Source organism: Molothrus ater, assembly GCF_012460135.2.
Source record: "Molothrus ater isolate BHLD 08-10-18 breed brown headed cowbird chromosome Z unlocalized genomic scaffold, BPBGC_Mater_1.1 matZ_random_MA35, whole genome shotgun sequence".
Lineage (NCBI taxonomy): Eukaryota > Metazoa > Chordata > Aves > Passeriformes > Icteridae > Molothrus > Molothrus ater.
In genome coordinates this window covers 4,705,118-4,726,424 of record NW_023416471.2, presented here as the reverse complement: position 1 = coordinate 4,726,424, position 21,307 = coordinate 4,705,118, and the positions used below count along the sequence as shown (strand labels likewise).

The window sequence follows — 21,307 nt, the reverse complement described above, 5'->3', positions numbered from 1 at the left end:
TCAAGCTGCTAATAAGGAAAGGAATCACAGAGGAATAATGCTTACAATGGTGGATTTAAAATCCCAAGGAGTTAAGACTTAAAGTGTATTCCATTTTTGGGAACTTTAAGTATAAATATGAATACCTAGGACTATTTCAAAATATGGTATATGTAAAAATACATTTTGGTGACAATTCAGATATGTTTGGTCTTCTGTAAACACTATTCTCTCTCCCCCACTCCTTAAACATTAAGCCTTATTACTTGTATTCACTTTTGTCATAGCTATGTGGATTCAGTGAATGACAAAATCTATGAAAATCACAATGAAAATTAAATTTATGAAACTCCTGGATGCAGGACACCAGATATACTCACAGGCCAGTTATGCTGGTTACCACTCTATTTACAACATTTGAGTATAAAACCAGGTTTAATCACACAAACACATGAAAGTGTTCACAATTTCAGAGAGCAATCCAACATCTATTAGCAGCATACAGGAGGGGAATATGCATAATGAATGAATAAAAAATCATGGTTTACCAAATCAGCGTTATTTTTAAATTACAGTATTTCTGACCACATTGGTATGCATAATTTTAACCTGGTATGCTGAAAATGTAACATAAAATTTCTAAATTAAAGTAATTTTTGACCTCCAATGGAGCTGAGTGTAGTTTCAATTACTATTTAGAAAAGCAGAAAAAAAGGTAACATATACTCAAAGAATATCACTCAAATTCCACAAAACCATTAAATGTCAGAACCATGGTGGAGGGCGGGGGGGGGGTAGACATCAGAATACTATTTTTTTTTGAGATAGTAGAAATTTTAAGTTCAAGGTCTTATATGACCTGTCATAACTACATGAACTAGACAGTGCAATTAATTCTGTCACATATGGTAGAACATTCACAGTGGCTGAGAGAGTGCTTGGAAGGAGCTCTTTGCTCCTATACATTTTGGTGAATTATGCGGCTGCTTAATCAGGCTTGCTGGGAGCCCTTCTAGCCCTTCAAGTGCAAAGAACTGCTCAGGCTGCTCAACCCTGTAGCCAGGTCCAAATGATAATATCACCAGTGACAGCACTGCTGACTGAGGTGGAACACTGGAGCAACTCAACTTTCAACCTTGCAGAAAGAGGAATGCATTTCTTATGTGAAATGATGTTGTTCATTTTAATTTCCAACAATGTCATTTTCTAAATGGAAAATATTCACCCAGTGTCACCATGCTCAGGAGCTGTCACTTGCTATAACCACTTACAGAAGACAGTACCAAGTTCTTAGTGCAAGTACACTGTCAGGTCAACTAAAATTATCTGATTTTATGCTCAGAAAGAGGGATGTCTAAAGTAATGGAATTAACTATATGTATCACCAGCTTAATTTCACCTAAATTCTAAAAAGAAAAGTAAACAAATATTTTCTTTAATTTTCCAGCCAACTTGGATCCTGTTAGAAACTTCAGAATTGCAAAGATCTAAAAATATTTCTTAATGTAAAATCATAAAAACACACAGATCCACAATGTAAAGCTGTTGCTGCTTCTTTGCAGATTAAATAAATTCACTGATATTTAAAATATCTGTGTTTTGTAGAATGCTAAATGACTTTTATAAGCACATTTTTAGTTCATGTGAGCCTAATAACATCCCTGACTGCATTAGATGTGCCATCACTGAATTCCCAGAATTCATCACTTGATACACTTTGTAAGAATCAATTTGGCTTATGACTGTTTCTTCCATTAACACATTCGAATTTACTGAATGATCAATACACATCATTATTTTCAAAATTACTTCTGTTTTGGAGGATCTAACTATTGTGCTATCTCCTGCAGTATCTCCCATGCCTATCAGTGTTCTAATTCCCTATGTCACTTTATCCTGATGTGACTTAATGTGCTTTCAGAACAACATCACCTCTTCCCTCCTGAAAGGACTGAGTGCATGGGGCACAAAAAAGCCACAAAAAACATTCTGCAAATGCAAAATCCAGCTAAGAGCAAATAAAATAATTTGAGAATGAAGATGAAGGTTCTCACTAGCGGGAAAAAAATCATAAGTACATATAATGTTTCCTGTGATCACTGCTTTCCCTTGCAAGACTTCAAAAGTTCAAGTGCTTGCATGCTGGGTAAGGATGTGTTGAAATTATTTGAAAACCAGGCAGATATGAAAAGGAAAATACTGGGTGAATTCACACAGCACAAGTTACAGAAGCTCAGAATTTAGCACCTATTTCACAAATGTTAACACAGACAAGGAATGCTACTGCTGAATCAATCCCTTTTCTCCCTATTTGTTCACCAAACAATGCATTTGCTAAAAAAAAAAAAAAAAAGAGAAATAAGCATCATTTCACTCCCAGACAAGACCAGCTATTATCATGTACGCTAAGGCTGTTCATTCAGGCAGTTGAAAACAGCAAATTTGAAAAAATCTGAAAGCTAGCATGGCTACTCAAAGAAGAAAACTAGTTTATACCATATTCTGTCCATTTTTATCACACTTGTTGTGCAGAATGGGATGAATTGAAAGCTAAAAGAAGCTCACACTGAGAGCAGGGACATATATGCACCTGCTGTGCAAGTGCCTGTGTAGCCAGCCCTTTGGAAGGGACCTGACTTTTAGAATGTCAGATACTCTTATGTTACCAATGTTCTCCAATAAAAAGCAGGTAAAATGTTAAATTTCTACATCTAGCTGATTCACAGCTAATGTACTAATTTTTTTAAAAGCTGTATTATTTCAGAGACAAAACACAATTCGGTTACCCTCAAAGCAAAATATTTTGTTAGCTTAGATCGAGTGCATTTGGATTTTGACCACTGTTCAGTGCTGTCTGAGGTGTGTATCTCATAATTCTCACTTATTTCTCCCTGACTAGCTTGGCTGTCCAAAGACAGTGTTTCTGATGGGGAGTGCAATTTCCAGAAAGTATGTGATCCACTCATAATGAGACCACAGTCATTCAAAGAGAGAGTTTAGCTAAGAAATCCAGCTGACAGAGGAAGATGGAGTTTTAGTTTACTTTTAATAATGTGAACAAAAAAAAAATAGTTTCTAGTTAAAAATGTTCAATTCCTCCTGTAGAGTCTATTTCTATAAAGGAGTAACTTTCAAGAGAAATACTTTACTCATTGCACAACACTATATGCCTGAAAAGTACAGATTTAAAAACTTCTTTTGCAGAAGCAAATTAGAAAATAACACTGTTATACAAATATATATTTTCATCCATCCTGGAAGCATTGAGCACATTGACTTTGGAAAATTTTTTTGTAGAATAGGTAAAGTTGTATTATAGAATGTACGAACCAAGTGGCAAAATCAGGATGAGATCATCTGCCTAAAAACCGTAATTTCCTTAATATTTCAATCTGCAAACCCAAATAAAATGCCTTTGTTTATTTGCTTTTGGGGTTTTTGTTTGTTCTGGGGTTTTAAATCTAAAAATAAGGAGTAAAAATAAACTCAGTTGTGCAAATTACTAAGGGTATTTTTGTAGCTAACCTCAAACACAAAGTTTGTTATTGCTAGAAGCAAAGAACAGATCTGGTGGTCAAACTGCAACTGATACAAACATGAATTGCACATGAATTTTATTCATTTATGCTTTTAATTTATTGATTCCCTCACATAGCTTCCTTCTCAAAAGGAGGAAACTTATAGCACAAACTCCTCACTTGTTACAGGATCTTTAGCTGCTCTTCAAAGCATTTCCAAATCCTTCTGCATTTCCCTTTACTGATGGCTGAAATTTATGTTCCTGCTTAATGCTCTTCAAAATGGAACAACCATTGTTGGTGGAATGAAACAACAAATCCAGTGAAGTATCAGAGAAATTAAGACAAAGCACCTCCTGTGTGCCAGACAGAGTAGAGATCAAAACATGCTTTAAAAGAACAGTAAGTTTAAAGAAGAAAAACAAGCTCTGCTAAGACAGCAGAGCCTGCACTACCATATAAACAACTCCTAAGAGCCAGGAGTACAAAAGTGCTGAAAAATCCCAAACCCCTTAACTTTGGCCACATCAGCCATAGTGCTGAAAAATCAGTCAGACAAAATGAAGTTGACTCATTAGAGTTGGCTGGAAGTTGCAAGGAAACAATGCCAGGACAAGGGCAGATTCAACACAGGCACCACTTTGTCAGGTACACTCCTTGCATAGCAATGAGCAAATGAAGAGTGTGCTAGAAGGCTCTCATTACTTGGTGACACATAGGCTAATTAAGGAGGGAAAATTTATGTTCAACTGCTTCAAGTAGGAAGTGAAAAAAAGATGTTTCATTTACTACAGTTGGTATCCAGGTAAACAGAATTCTTCTCTGAAGAGCTGTAAGCCAGGCATGCACAGACAGACCTAAGATGATGGGAAACAAAAAAATACCACAACTGAAGGATGCAGTAAAAGTGGTAACATGTCTGCAACCTCACAGCAGCATAGTACTGACATTACAGGATGATAACAGAATCACTGAATCACTTAGGCTGGGAAAAATCTTTAAGATCAGCCATTAAAGCTACTATTGGGTTAGTCCTACATGAAACCATATCCTTCACTGCCACATCTACACATCCTTTAAATACCTCCAGGGATGGTGACTCCACCACTTCCCTTGGCAGAATGTTCCTTGGCTTGAAAACTCCTTCAGTGAAGAAATTTTCCATAACATCCAATTTAAACATCCACAGTACAACATGAGGCCGTTTCCTCTTAGCCTGTTCCTTGTTACTTAAGAGAAGGGATCTACCCCCAACTCACCAACAACCTCTTGTCAGAAGTTGTATAGAGTAAGAAGGTCCCCATGAGCCTTATTTTCTCCAGGCTGAGCCTCCCCATATTCCTCAGCTGCTCCTCATATGACTTGTGCTCTAGACAAGAATCAAGAACAGAATCAAGAGCAAACACCATCCTTAACACTGAGAGAGACCAAACATCTTTCCAAACCAACCTCCTTCCTCTCCAACAGCAGGAACCTTGAGAGGATACATGAACAAAACCTACTGTTCATTTTTCTTGAATGTCCTCTCCTCAGATTCCCTCTGGCCTTGACTTGCAGACTTCCTAAAACCACATCTCCAGTGGTTCTACCTCCCATGGCAAACACATGATGCAAAACAATCTTTGTTTTGTTTGTTTTCCACTGTCTATCTCACAATGTTATTTGATGCCCTTAGATCTAGTATTCAGGAAAATTACTAATTCCCTAGTAACTTTCCTCATGACACGATCTTTTATTAGAGCTCAACATCCATCCTCTGTCCCTCTCCTTTTCCTGTGTCTTCACCTGAAAAGTCCCATTTTATTCAATCATATCACTTAAGGAAGATTTTCAGATCACTTGATTTTTCTGGCACCTAATATGATGAATTCTACTAGGTCGTCCCTGAGGAGGTTGATCAGAACAGAACATAATACTCATCTTCTGGATCAGCATGTATTCATCCTGGCACAATTATAATCGTTCTGTTTCCCTACTTATGCCCAGTAATTCCCAATATCAGACCAACTTTGTGGATCCAAACTAAGCATTAACTTGACACTATATGGAAAAGCCCTTTCATTTTTCAGGTATTTAGAGTATTACTAATACCTCTCTCTACACTGTTGCCATATTAATTCAGTCCTCATGGTGTACATAAAGTTAAGGCTCTTTTCTAGAAGCTATGATTCTTCTATGCTTTTGCCATGGAATTTTATTTTCCATGTATTCACTCACTCAACACCAGAAGATTCTTTTGACACTCTTCACACTCCTGTGTTCGTTTTTACCATGATGAAAATCACCAGTCAAACTCTTCTATCTCTTTTTTCCACATGACATAAGACTATGTTGAAAAGAAATACAGGTAATGGCAGAAATCTCACTAAGATACTAGTGTTTTTCTAAAGTAAAAAGAAAAAGACTATTTATTCTGCACTTCATTTTCTACCTTTAAGTTGAATAATCATCAAAGAACCAAGAACCTTAAAATTCCAGACAGGGCTACTTAGATATTCTCAGCATACTAGGGAATACCCTCAAGTTCTCTGTGACCAGTTGCTGTGGAGATTTCACAACACTGGTTTTGGTCCATGAAGCAACTATAATCCACTGTGCTATATCTGACTTGATCTCTTAGCAGAAATAACAACATACCAGATAACTCTAATCAGAAATCAGATTCTGGAATCCAGTTCTGGAAATAATGCTAATATTCTTATGCGCAACAGGATACACTAAGAAATGCCTATTGTACTACATTCAGGATTCAAATAAAGCATCTCAGGTTATACAGCAGTTTAGTTACTACATGTAGCCTACTCACTAACAGTAATTCCACATCAAATATATCTATTTTAACATATTTAACATATTGAAACATATTTAACCATTTCATTCTCGTCTGAATGGTTTGTTTTCATAGCTTAATGTAATTTTTCAGTTGTGTTTTTCTATATATGCCTTGGCAAAACATTTCACTGCATGCAATGCCAACCAAATGAAGACAAAATTAAAAAAAGGCAGGATGCAGCTAAAAACACTCTCCCTTTGCACAGAGATGGAAAAGTGATGTTATTGGACACAGTAAGTATTCACAGCAAAATGTGTCATTTCTGGTACCTTAGAAGAAAAACTGCTGTTAGACTTCTGGAAATGCTATTGCAAACCTGGGTATCTCTCAAATGTATTCATCTCCCACCTACCTGAGAAGTACACACACAGACAGATGGAAACTGCAAGCACATATAGCACATGGCAATATGTTAAGCAGCGTGTATTAGAGGTCTCTGTGAATATGCTGGGCTTCAAATTCTAATTTGCAAGCATACAGCTTACCACAACACATTGAACCAAAAATTGCTGTGCCAATTAGAATATCATTGCCAGTACCTTCTATGCTTTATGATAAGGATCAATAAGCACTGATGATCAGAGACAGCTGATCAGAACAAAACATGTTTTCAAGGTTAAATATCAAGAAGTGATGGCTATGCAGACTGTAAGGCCACCAAGTGGGGTTTGTCAATTTAAAAGAAAAAGGGATCACCTGCTTGCCTGATCAGGGAGACATCTGATAAAAGCAGCTACTCATTCCTAAAGAGAGAATGGCCCAGTAGACATTTAAAAGGAAACCTTAAATTTAGTCAAGGGGCATAACAGATACAAATAGTATCTGAAATCTTACTCCTAAAAATGGGTGTGATTAAGCCAAGAGTATACCTGATGTAAAGGATCAGCACTTTTAAAATTTTTCATGTAACTCTTATGACTTAGAGATCACAAAGTGCAGCTTCCATCTGAAAACAGTACAAGACACTTCAGTTAAGATTCTGGAACATTCTGAACATCCATCTTCCCTTTTTTATAGACAAACATTGGCTAACAAGGTTCAATCTGCAATCAGCACATTTTCCAGAGTCCCTCTTCTTAAAATGAGTTAAACAAGCTACTGTAGCTGCTAAATTGCTAGCTTGCTATCAATTAGTCAATTAAATTTCTATCAATTATCAATAGTCAATCTGCTATTCCTGATAAGGATTTGTATATTCATTCTTTCCAATATACATAAAAAATATAATGGAAAGTTGAATTTGCAGGTAAAATACAACTAAATCATATTTAGACATAGAAGTACACTGTAATTTTAATACAATATAAGCTTTCTCACAATTTTTTCAAAGCCATCATGATAGAAGATGAAAACCAGGCCCCATGGCATCTCTTTGGCATTGTTTTTACCTTTAATTCTGAGAATGTGCATATTAATTCATCAACATCCCAAAGTATCCACAGCACTGAAATAAATATGGGATATTATACTCCAGAGACTTAATATTCCTTTTGCTATCACATAAAATTACCATAGCTTAATATTTTACAAACACATTTAAAATAAAAATCCTCAAAATAAAATATCTTCATTCTTGCTTTTTTATTTAGTGAAAATATACTTGAATCCAACATAATAGCATTGCAAGTTTTATTGCCCAGTTGGCTTATTAGCAGAAGAAACTCAAAACACTGTCAACGTCAAAAACAAATCACTCTCTGGATCTGAAATGGACATGATAGTAATGACAGTCCTCTCTAGGACTTTGTCTTTTAAACATTAATTCCTTCAAACACACAAACTAAATAAAAAAAAACCACACAGAAAATAATTACAACTAAAATATTTATATGAAGAAAATGATCTGCCTAAACACCACCCTCCACAACACACAAATGAACAGCTCATAATTTTCTGAAAAGAGTTTAACCACTACCATGTTTCTTTATAGCGTATATTTATCTGGTTAGAGCACTTCTCCAAAAAAATCAACATGTCTGAATCACCTCTAGCAACAGTCTTTTTATTTTTGATACATGTCAACACAATACAGAAGACACTGAATAAACTGAAAAGCCATATGTAGAATAAAATTTTAAGTGCACTACATGAAAACAAAAGAGAAAATGTCTAGCTCACAGAGCATCACATTTACTAAAAATGGCTTTCTTACACATGATATCATGAATTACTGGTTTACTACAAAATCAAAGCATTCAAATATTGAGTGTGCAAATCAAGCATGATATCACTCTTAAGTGATTTCTGGAGGTTAAGGTGAACATACCAGCTCCACCCCAGGTTTTATATGGGGAAAAATGCTGATATTATTTAGCTATGACATTAAAAATAAATGCCATCCTTAAAGAGAAAAAGGCAGAAAAGTCTCACAAAAAGTCTTTTGCAAATGTAGGAGACATGTAGGGATATGCACAAAGTAGTATAGCTGACATTGGATTACTTCTCGTCTCTCTGTGCATTTTACAGGTTTTGAATTCAGATAAAACTGTTAATATTTTTTTAAATCTGTCCTTAGTCTGTGTTTTATGCAGTTACTCTTACATCTGGATACTGACACCATTTTTCTTTATTTATGGTCCAACATTATTATTTCATTGGCCATCAAACAGGGTATTTGTTGATTTAGAGAGAAACTTTTATCATACCAAACTGCTGTATTTCATCTGACAGTAAGCCAATAAAAACAACTGAATTTCCCAAGTTAGTCATAACACTCTGAGGGATTTCTTTTGTTTGAACAGTTAATCCCTAGGACAACACAAATTAAAAAATAAAGTGGAGATTGTTTTACTGATCATTTTGGCACCCCCCCATTATCACATTTCTCTTTGTTTACCCATCATTTTTCTGGTCAGCAAATAGAGTTTTTACTTTTAAATAAGAGATTTAGCTTTAAACAGGAAGCATTCAGAAATAGTTCTTATATAGGTCAGTAGTAGTTTATAATAAATACATGTGCAAGATGAGCTCATGTTAAGCTTTTAATTCCCATACGATTACCTTATAATTCTGAAATGAAGGGATTATAAAGATGGGGCACACTTACACAGCGTTTTAATACTGTTACTTCCAAAATAAAATTCTTTAAATATTGTCTTTAAAATGTCCTTCCTAACTACCGCCCTTCACAACTGATTAAAGAATATAAAGAAATGAGGACACCAACAAAGCAGCAGTCCAAAGAATCAGTGTGAGATGTCTCTGCACTGGGCCACAGACCAAAATTCACATTGCAAGAACAGGGATGTTTGCCATGGAGCCACAGCTTGTCTTCCCCACTGCTGCTCCCTGGCTAATATCTGGGATTTCACTTGGCAGGATGGGTTACAAGGGCTCTGTGACAGTTCTGTGCTCCCAAAGGATCATTTTTTCCAAGACATTTGGGAAATTTTTTGACTGCATACATCGTAGCCAAATGGCTTTCAATCCTGACTGCTCTTGCTCTGCTAATGACTTTGCTTGTAATTATCCCTAATTATGGCACTGGAACTGTACAAACCATGTAGTTTCTTTCAGTGCAAAAAAAGCCAACACATACTTTCTCCAAAAGCCTGCGAAACTAAAATAATCTTCCAGTTTAAGAGAATCCTGCAATTATCCCAACCAAACTTCACCCACCTACTCCAATCTGACCCCAAAATCATTCCCACACCATCCTTCAAATTTTAGTCAAATCAAAACTATGTTGTGACCCTTTACAAAGAAAGGGGTCTGAAACAAACAGGGGAAAGACAGGACTTAGTTCAAGTGCAGGAGCAAATACATCGCAGGAATGAACCCATGATTTCCTAATAGAAGATGGTTTAAAAAAAAAAATCTAATTAATCTGAACAATCTTTTCTCCATCCATCCCCCAAAATGAAAAGAAACATAACGAGTTTGATATTTGAGGTTTGTGTTACATTCCTTAGATCTAGAAGGGAACTTTAGGACAGAAAAAAATGAGACCTCTACTCTGCATATGTTCATAAGCACAGAGGAGTGCAATAGAGCCACTTTCTGTTTGGTGGTCTGCCAGATTTAATGTAAGAACATTAAGCCATTCCACATCCCAAATTAATGCCCCAGAGACCAGCTTGTACAGCTGGACTGGCTTTAGGTCACTGGAAATTTATAATTTATCTGCACAAATAATTATCTGCACAAAAGGTAGAAAAACCTCAAACAAACAACCAAACCCCAAAACACCTGTATGTGGATGAAGAAGAAGGAAAAAAGACATTTTTATTCTTTTTTTGTAAAACTAGCAGTAAGATCATCTGTCCTGTTCTTCCCTACCTTAATTTAGACTGCAATTACAAGGAGTGTAAGGGAGTTACTTATAAATTTGTTGTAATATTATCTTAAGAAAAATAATATAAATGACAGAACTAGTTTTCAGACATGTAACTCAGCAAATGAACTTTTTTTCTGTAGCTGTTAATGACAACCATTTCAAGTACCTAGTGTAGAGGACTATAGTATCCTTTTAATTTAGGTAGCAAAGTCGTTTTCATTCTACACTGCAATGCAATGATTAAATGTATCTGAAATATCTATGCTTTTTTCAAGTGTCGTAACTAGTGTTTCAGAAAGCAGAAGAATTTTACTTCTTACAGTGAATTTTTCTTCTTATGGTCTACATGCTGGAGGAGAAGAAAATTGAGTTCAAATATTTTTAATTGCTATGCTAAGCAAATTACCACATTTTAAAAATTAAACACTGCATGTAAAGGAACAGTAACTCTGTCATAAAATGATTGGCAAACAAGGAAATGGAGAAAAAAAATTTAATTTAAGTTTAATACTTAGAATATGCCTACCCTATACAGGAGTATACAGAGAAATACCAACAATTTCTGAGCCCTTCTACCTGAGGTATCAAAAGCAGACCGGTTTTGCTGCTAGCAGTAGGATTTGTCAGCTTAGGAAGAGTACTGCATTAATGCAGCTCTAAGGCTTGCAAAATTTTGCCATGTTCACTATCATGGATCACACAGATGCAGCTGACAGTGTATCTTCCTACTGATTAAAATCCATCTAAATTCCATTTGAGCGTAGTGTTTGCTCTTGGATGAGTGGCTCTGAAGGTCTACACTCAGCCAAAAAACACCAGCAGGAACTGATCTGGGTGAATTTTTAAAGTATTAATTTAGGCCTTGGGAAAGATTGGAGAACTTGCGGTTTATGTAAAAGAAACTACTCCTGTTAAGACATTAGATATTGTAATTATAGTAAACCCCCAAATTTTTAAAATTACCTAAAACACTGAAAACCTCCTCCACTGAAAATGTTTCCCACATTTTCAAGAGCCAAACAATACTTGCTTTGTCAACCTTGGTCAGCACTCTGGACTTCCTGCTGAGAAGCACAGCTGTGCTAAAATGGTAGTGCTTACCAGAGCATGCTGGGAGCTGTTTCTAGAAAACAATTTTGAAATTAAAAAATAATAATAAAGAAATGTAGCTTTGATAGCTTTTCCTTTACAGCCTGGAAAATGACTTCCATAGGAATCTAAAAGTACACAAAACTCTCCGAGCGATTCCCAGTCCATGACACAAAGGGCAGTGACAGAAACCCCACACACAGGCATAGAGCTTGCAATACCTTCATAGTGGACGCCTCGGTTTCCAATTTTGTGAGGTGATTTGAGTTATCCTCTAGCTCTTGCCGAAGGTTGGAGTTCTCCATCTTTAATGCCTCAACTTGCTTTAACAATTGATCATATGAAGCTGCGGCCATCCTGGGCTACCCTCAGCCCTTAAAAAGGTAAGAGAAGATATTAAATTTAAGCATTTTAGAAAAAAACCTTCACTTCCTGAAAGTATCTAACCACAAAATCATCTCTCTCCCATTTACCACACGTCTTTCAAAACATTTAATTTAAATCCATTGCACCAAACTGTTAATGACTATAACTAGTGCCAGATCAAGACTTTTTTTTCTGTGGGCTTCCATTTGGTGCATGATTAAGCAAATGAAAAAAGTTCATTGTCAATTGCATCAGATATTAGGAGAAGCTAGAATACATGAAAGAAAATCACTGTATCACACAAAAGCATCTTTACTACTGGCACTTCAGTTTCAACACGGAGAACTGCAGATAATAGACCATATATAGTAATTTTTGGGTAGATAACAAGCATCTTCACACATATCTAAAAGATGCTGGCTGCCTACTTATTTTAGGAAATGAATGGTAGTCACAGATGTTCAATGTTCCTAGGAATAGCACACACTCTGAGGGAGATGCTATACTAAAGGAAATCAGTAAATATTGGGGAATTTTTAATTGAAAAAACTCCACATCATCAAATGTAGTAAATATGTAGATATTTTGTAAAAATATCCTTCGAGGCACAAGATTAAAACAAATTTCTTCCACACAAAGTGGTCATACTGCACCATTTAATTTAAAGATGAAAGCCTACTCTTGGTATCAAGGCACCCCATACTGTTTTCAGAAAAACTGTAACACAGTCCCAGAACACCAGCACAACTGCTCAGCCATTATATAGGAGAAAGAAACAAATACTTCGATTTCCATTATGAATTACAAACTGTTCCCGACTTTCCAAACCAAAAGCTGGCAGTTGTTAATCTAACAACATAAGTTAACTAAAACATGGGTAATGAATGTTTGAAGCTCTTCAGAATTAGTGCTATCAGTTTCTTATTAATCAGCCATTACAGAGAAAAAAAGGGAGCCTAGCACTTCACATAAGACAAGTTACCCTTCCAATGTCATTGCAGACTTTTCCTGAGTATGTGGCCTGAAACTCAGAGGAAAAAAAAACAACAAAAAAAACCCCTTACATGGCAACATTCCCTTTCTTTGTTATTGCAGTATATATACTTTGGAAAAGATGAAACAATTAAAAGCTATTATTTTGTATTTACTTTAACCTGCTTGTGTAACCCCTTATAAATCATGTTTCCTCTTCCTGATGAAACTCAATTGAATTACCCAGTCTACCAAAAATAAGGTAAAATTTTTCAAAAACATTTTAGTTCCTCAGTACAAATTTTGAAAATTCTGTTTAACCTTTCTAAATTTAAACGGAATGAAATGTAAAGGAGAGAGGACATCACTGAAGCAAGGAACAGTAAAAAAAGCTGTAGTGCAGTTGATATGACTGGTTTATTTCCTTTCCAAGCACCTGCCACCATCAAAGAAAAAAGAAGACACCTGCCACTTATGAAATCGTGACTTCCATGAATGAAAAGAATCGGTAACATTTATTTTCAAAATTGGATCATGCTTTGCTGAAGACCTCCTTTTTGAGAAATAAAGGCAATCTGAAATAACTACTCTACAATGTGAATTCTGGGATTTTGGCATCAGGCTGTTTCACCTAAAAGTTTGAGTCTTGTCAAGGAGAGTTGTAGCAAAAGCAAAACAAACACACAAACACCAAGAAACCAGTAAGGACAGACTGTTTCTATTTCATGTATGCCTTTATCTATTAAGTAACAATTCCTATTATTATTAAGAAAATTAATAGCTATAGTTCACATTTCAGAACACACTGCATGCACAAGCCCGAGGAAAGGCAGACAGAAGTGAAGAAGAATGGAAACTTTTCCCCATTATTTGTCACGAATTAGCACTATATTGTAATATTGATAGGATGTTTTTACTGAAGTATATCAGTAAAATATATCACATTTATTCATCTACATGTGATTTACAGAAGCTGCCCTGTGCCACACAGGACATGCATTTTGTTTCTAGATAGAGTGTATTTTTCTCCCATTGCTATAATTCGCTACTACTATGAAAGGACAGGTAATAACAAGTAAGTATCCAGTTTTTCACTTTCTGGTCCATTTTTAGGAATTCTAACGTACAGATTTGAAATTTAGAACAGCCAGCCCTATTAACAAGATGTACACACACAATACATTAAATGGAGAAAAATGGACGAGGGGAGGACTATGGTAGAAATACATAAATTGCATAGCTCTGGTATTTCATATGCATAACAAACTTATGTATATTTTTGCTAAATGAGTAAGGATCCTGAAGGAGAGATGAGGTTTGGCTTTCCACCCTTTTAAGTTCCTAAGCTTCCTTTATTCCTGTAACATGAAAGCAGGACATCACTAAGAGACAGTACCCTACCACGGACTAGGAGTTACTTCCTGATTTATTCAAATGTCAGGCTCTGTGGGTTTTCAGATTAAAAAAAAAATTTAGCTAACTACCACAGCCTAGGCAACCCGAAACAATTTTCCCCCGTGCTAAATAAATGCCCAAAGGAAGCGACACTGTCACCACAGTTGCAACAGAGATGAACAGAAAAACTGTACATAGGTAAGGAGCAGTTCAAAGACATCAAGAGGACACAGGACAGTTCTGAGAGCCAAATTATTGGGCTGGAGGTAGGCTGTCAGAAAAGTTCCCCCAAAACCAGACAGTGACAGGCATTTTAAAATGTTTTGCGATTGACTTTGGCACAAGAAGTAGCATCAAAACTTGCTCCCATAAATTCACGAGGTTGCACAAGGTCAGAGGGCTCCACATTATACACAATGAATTTGATGAACTGAGAAATAAAGCAGTAGAAACAGGGTGGAATTGCAGAGCATAGCAACACAGGGTCACTCACAAAGGAATCTCAACCTAGAGCAGTGAAGCCTCTCAGCAGCCAGCCTGCGGGGCACTATGTGCTGCCAATGAGACTGGCACAAGGAGAACAAACACGATTCTCAGAGTTAGCAAATAATTTTACAAAGAGGTGGGTAAGAAAAGTGAATTTAAGCGGATGCAGAGAAAGATCTGAAGTGATCAGGGGATGACAGAGTATTTTAGAAGAGATTAGCCAGGCAAACCTTGGCTGCCTCAGCACATCAAAGGCTGGAATGACACAGCCATACTTTGCTATTAGGGAGCAGAAAACACTGAAGAGGGAGAACAACATTTATGTTGAAACACAATACTGACACAGAACAAATGGGTGTAAATCGGTCATTTATCAACCTAGGCTGGCAACATTAATTAGAACTTGTAGTTCAGTGGGACCCCTGCCAAGCATACTACACAAGGAGCCAGACTTCATGGCTCGAGAAATCCAATCCTAAACTTCAATACAGACAAATGCTGTACTTATTTTTGATATCTCCAAAATATTTGCCTCTTCTTCTGAAATAATACAATGCCAAAGTATTTCACACAAGATACTGTTATTTAATTTTAAAACTGGTGAAACTAACAAAGGTAATGTATGACCACAAAGCAGCTTAGGCTTTCTGATGCTGAACACTGTGTGATCTCTCAGGCACGTGATTTGTAGAGTGAAATCACTGGGCTCCGTTACACATAAGCTGGTCCATGTATGAGATAAACCCCTCAAAATTAAAATCTGCCTCTCTTCTGAAAATACATTTTTACCAGCTGCCTCAAACTTGACACATGAGATCAGAATTCAGGTCCCGAAATGATCCTAGGATTTATGCTCTGAGTAAAAAATAATTATAAATTAAAAATAATTTATAAATTATATATTATAGGTTTTCTAATCACAGAAGCCCCAGCATAAATAGAAACTGACTGTACCATTTCATCCCCTTTTGGAAGTTTCTCAGTGGTTAAATTACTAGCCATGAGGAAAGAGTTAAACTCTCAACCCTCTTGGCCACACAGGTTTCCCAGCCACATCACTCTTCATTTGGAGCAGAATTAACCAGCCCATGGGAAAACAAGGACTACTTTAGACATGGCTCACTAGTCTGAAGCTCTACTACTACACATGCAAACATGTTCAACACCACTAGTGTCAGAATCAGCTGGATCAAGAATAAAACATCTCTTCTTTCCCCCTGTAGGAAACCATTATAATGAGGGAGAATGGAGGAGAAGGGAAGAACTCTGACCTCCAGAATCCATTCCACATTTCACCCAGCCCAAGGGAAAATGCATCACAAATGCAACACAAACCCCACCTTTGTGAAATTCAGTATTATGCTTCAAATCAAGCTCCCTTTTACACTCTTAACTGCATTTTTTCTTCACGAAGTGGTCATCAAAGGCAAGAACAGATCCTGAGTTCCCTAGATTTACTCTGAAAAATAACAGTCTCAGAATGCAGAAAGTTTAAAATTCAATACCCTCATGTCAGAGACACCCAAAAAATCTAGCTGTGCTACTTCCCTGACCCATATTTCTCATCACTAAAAAGCTTCTTCTCCATCTCCTATCAGAGTAAGAGGAAATTGTGACAAGAAATTTCACTCTTTACTGAATCAGCACTTTGCATGAATATACATATCAAAAAGGAATTTCAAGCTATATAGAACTCTTTTATGCATTAAAATCAAAATTAATGAGAAGCCTAAATTTATGCAAACATACTGTTAAGATTCAGATATGCATTTTCCTGTATTAAGAAAACTGCACCAGTAGCCGCTGCCCAGACAGGAATTTACATGCAATCATTTTGATCTCAAATCCCAAGTAATAGGAAAAATATAATGTTGCCTGAAAACTTAGAATTTCTTAATAGATCAGAGCCGCCTTCTTTGAATTCAGCAAGCGTTTATACTCAATAGGCCCTGAACAGGTTCCACTTAAGAACCCCAACAATCTGTCATATATTAAATCTCCTTATGAAAATATTTCAGAGTCCTATTATTGCTTTTATCCATACACTCTATCAACACCATCACACTGTACTACCACCAGCAAGCAGATTTACTCCTAAACTCTGTAACTTAGATTTTTCACAATGTTGTTTATCTTGATGTAACAAATTTAACTCTACACATAGATACAATGCATCTACATGCTTATAGCTTTGATCTTTTTGATCTTTGTATCCAAATTCTGAAAATTTTTTGTATCTACATTTAAATTTTTTTTCTAGTCCAAAATTCATGACTATCTAAAATATAATTTAGTAAGGCTGGGAAGGACCATCTGCTCAGATTTCTTTCTACATCCACAAATTCTATGCAACTCTTCAGTCCGTGGCCCAGGATCTCATCCTTGTTATTCTTTACCGTTCTGTCAATTTTTGTAATTCGTTTATAGGAATGTGTCTAATGGGGAATTGTTTCTCCAAGGGCACACTACACTGAATTCAGGGAGGAAATGCTGACACTGTCATGACATTTTTCCTATTAGTTACGCTAAACCCCCTTTAAAAACAGATTATTTTTAAGCACTAGGCCTAGGGGTTCTGAGAAGCAGTGGTTGTGGCTAGTGGCAGGGAGGGCTGTGCTGGTGCCTTCCCAGCTGTCTGCTCCACCCATCTCCTCACGGTTCCCACCCAGGGAAGACCTCAGCTGCTCAAGTGGCAGCTGCTAAACCACTGCAGATTACTGCTCGACTGCCAAGGTAATCTGACATAGGTGTCAGTTTAAGCTTACTTCGCTGGGTCATTAGCCACGATGCTTCAGCAGCTGTTACAGAGCTATTTCCAAAAGAGGGGCAAGGCTGACAGGAGCAAAAAATCCAGCACAGCTGTTCCAAGCTAAGTTCCTTAAGTGGACTATTTTCATGCAGCTTCCTTATCTATACAGTCATAAGAAAGAAGTGGGGGGGGGGTTTTGCTGTTCTTATTTTGAACATATCAAACCACGCCAATTTGCATTAGTTCAATTTCTCTGTTGACTGAATACTGTATTGAATTTTCCATTATTTTGTTTGAAGCTCGCCTTCAGGTTTTCAGCTCTGGCAAAATATCAGCACTCCAAGTGCTGTGTTCAAGAACTTATCAAAAATGAGTATCACTGTGCCAGGGATTGTCTAATCCATTTCAGTATGGGCAAGGTTTCAAGGTTTGCCAATCTAAAAATGTTTATCCTTCACTGGCATTGTCTAATTCTCTCCTTCCCTACTCACTGAAAAATACTCCACTGGACTCAAATCATAAAAGCCCATTATCCTAACTCCCTCTGAACAGCAGAAAAAATATTTCTGCCTTCTCCAGCATCACACTGAAAAACTATGTTATTTCCATCTGGTGCTAAATCCATCCTTTACTAAAATGGCCTTTGTTGCCAGCATATTTGGTTCTCCTATCCCCACCTGAATGTAAGAACAATCCCCCAAATTTGAGTCAGGAGCAGCTGAAAGGGAAGCCATTTTGTTTGGGTTCTCTTCAACTGGGCAATGTGGGCACACAAATATAATGAGGTGTCTGTAAGTGGCTTTGAATGTGGTCAGAGACAACTAAGAAAATACTCAGCCCAGAATGAGAACCATCCATGAGTGGAGCAGCAGATCTGTTCATGTTCTCATTCACTCTGCTTTAGCACACTTAGGTGATTAGAGATGGAGGAAGGAGTATAAAAAGCAATCATCACAGAAAACTGCTCTTCATCCAGTTTCTTTCAGCAACAAGGGCTTTGATAACAGAAAATTAATTGCAAGTTATGTAACACTACTCTTTTTAATACGTTTGAAAAGGATGACGTTGAAAAAGATGGATAACAAATTACAATCTGTAGATTTTGCGTACTGTGGATTCCTGGGGTTTTCAACCATGGCAAAGGGTTTTCAACCAAAAGGCAAAGGCCAGATGAAGAGCCATTACTGTTATTAGTTATCCGAACACAACTTGTGAAAGCATTAGTCCCTTTAAAAGAGGATCGCACAATTTTCTCTACACTTTGGTAGCATGAAGAAGATTTTTTTTTTAGTTTTTTTATCCACTTCTGCATGAAGGCTATTTTTGTGGACAGCAGACTAAAACAAATGTTAATATACCCAACCTTCCTAAATCCTTTTGAGTGGTGATTGGATAAAGACTGTGTTTTTGTGTTTAATTCTTTCAGAAATTAATTCATAACTTGGCAAGAGCTTTCAACCCATCATTATATTTTGGGATACTTCAGTAAATGCAATACTTGGCCTGTACTCACCAACCATGAACAGAAGCATCATCTATTCATTTTAACCAAAAGTGATAAGTGATCCATGCTCTCAGCATTCCGTAAGAGAAAAAATGAGAACACCATGGTCTGAACTCTTGTGTGCCTCATGACACGTCAAGTATGATAAAGGTCAAGTGTGTGTTTGTGTGAAAAACAAAAATGATTTATTGCTTGGAATGCCACTAAAGAATGCTAACAATGAAAAAAAATTCTTATTAATACAAAAAGAAAAATCAAGAAGTTGTATGTTTCAGGCTATGAACTGTCAAGTTCAGCTTCTTTACACTGTCAAGAAAATTCCCACTTCTTCCTTTATAATTCAGGGTTGGGAAGTTCCTTAGCTGGTTAGTCATGCTGTATTCAGAATATGACTGTGAATATTCGAACCATGATTTGCATTTAAATACTATATTGAACACAAACAACTCCAGACATCATTTGAATCATAACTTACATTGGATCAGGAATGATTCATAAGCCTGAACACTCATCCTTCAAGATGATCATCTTTGCAATTCATGACTAATTGAGTATGCCCTCACTGCACATGACTTGCTCTTGTTTACTTTTACATTTCTCGTAATCTTTAAGGATTCAATGCTAGAAAGTTTAAGCTATTAAAAAGTCTGAGACCAGTATTTCTTTTCCTATTTTACCTGAAAACAAACTCAAAACAACTAACATGAAATAGATCAGTTATAATTAAAAACATTGTACATACTATAAAAATTCTATTATATATTATAAAAATAATTTACAATAAATATTGGGTGCTCTATCAGGGCCATCTTCAGGGTTCCCTTCAGAACTTTTAAAGACCAGAAGACAATTTGTCTTGCAGGAAATGTATCAGCACCTGATCATACAGGTGCTGCGTGAATTTTGGAAAACCATGAGTGGAAACCAGATCTTTGCTGACAATAACTTACCATCACAGCACACCATTAATAGTATGGCCTATTTTAAACAGGATTTTGCCACACTGATAATAAAAGAATTTACCATATGTCATCAACATAAATGTTTTACCCACTAAATCAAGATGCATACTGAAATCCAACATAAGAATTTAGAGATCAAGGGAACCAATTGTAGCCATGTGCGTTTCCACCTTGTGCTGTATCATTCCATACTGATATAATGATATAACAATGATATAACAATGGCAAAGTGTGACAAGATGTACCAGAACATTTATCATAACCAAGTATTTTATACTTCAGGGATGATGTTTAGTAAAGTTTGCACCCATAAGTAAATTAAAGTATTAAATTAAAAAGTGATCTTTTATTCAAGTTATCATTTTAAGAGTGTGGCTTACAGAACTACTACAGTGGTTACATAGAACGATACTATTTAAGAGCAAAAAAAGTACAGGAAGAAGCATCACCATAATAATCATCATAACCACTACTGTGCTTATGTCACTCTTTCCTTTTAGAAAAAAAGTGGTGAAAACACCTCTGCATCTTCGTTTCTTTTAACATTTAAGCAATTGTAAAGAACGCCAAAACAGAAATATCTATTGTCACCAATTTACCTCTTGAAACCAGTTATTCCAAACAGTAAGTTCTCAAGTGATGTTTTAAGATGTAATATTATCCAAAGCCTCTGTAAGTGATAAAACAGCAGATTCATGATTCTAAAAATAATGGTGTATGTATAGAAAATGTTTTGAGGGCTAGTATAAAGCAGGTATTTAAACTGATGCTTTTCTTTATCAAACCTTTTTTGCCCATCACTGTATTTAACAGAACTGAGGAGATGAGCTTTTTATAGTTACTTCAAGTCTCCTTAAAAATACAGAAGAGTTGGTTCCAGGAAATGGCTTTCAGAATACATGCTTATGTACATTTTCAAAGAACTATAATCTTGACAAAATACTCATAAATCTATTACCTGTATTAGATAACAGAAAAAAATAACCATATGGTAAAAAGACAGTAGGGAAAAAAAATTAAGAAGCATTTTCAACAGAACAAACAGCAAAGGGTGGAAGAAGTACTTAAAAACGGAAATAGATCTATATCGTGCTATTCACGTATGAAATGAAATTTACTGAAAATACTTCTCTGCACACTAAGAAGCTGTGTGTTTCTTGGTATGCTTTTAAGAGGCA

The 21,307-nt window shown here is 36.2% G+C and overlaps 1 protein-coding gene across 3 annotated transcripts in view; it reads right to left on the bottom strand.

The window, feature by feature from the left end:
- Nucleotides 1-21,307, bottom strand: part of APC (APC regulator of WNT signaling pathway) — a 93,843-nt gene that overhangs the window by 49,634 nt on the left and 22,902 nt on the right. For all 3 annotated transcript variants that reach the window (XM_036403174.2, XM_036403176.2, XM_036403175.2), the window contains exon 2: nucleotides 11,917-12,069. In XM_036403174.2, coding sequence (XP_036259067.1) covers nucleotides 11,917-12,051 — 135 coding nt within the window. In that variant the 5' untranslated portion in view covers nucleotides 12,052-12,069. The remainder of the gene's footprint in view (nucleotides 1-11,916; nucleotides 12,070-21,307) is intronic.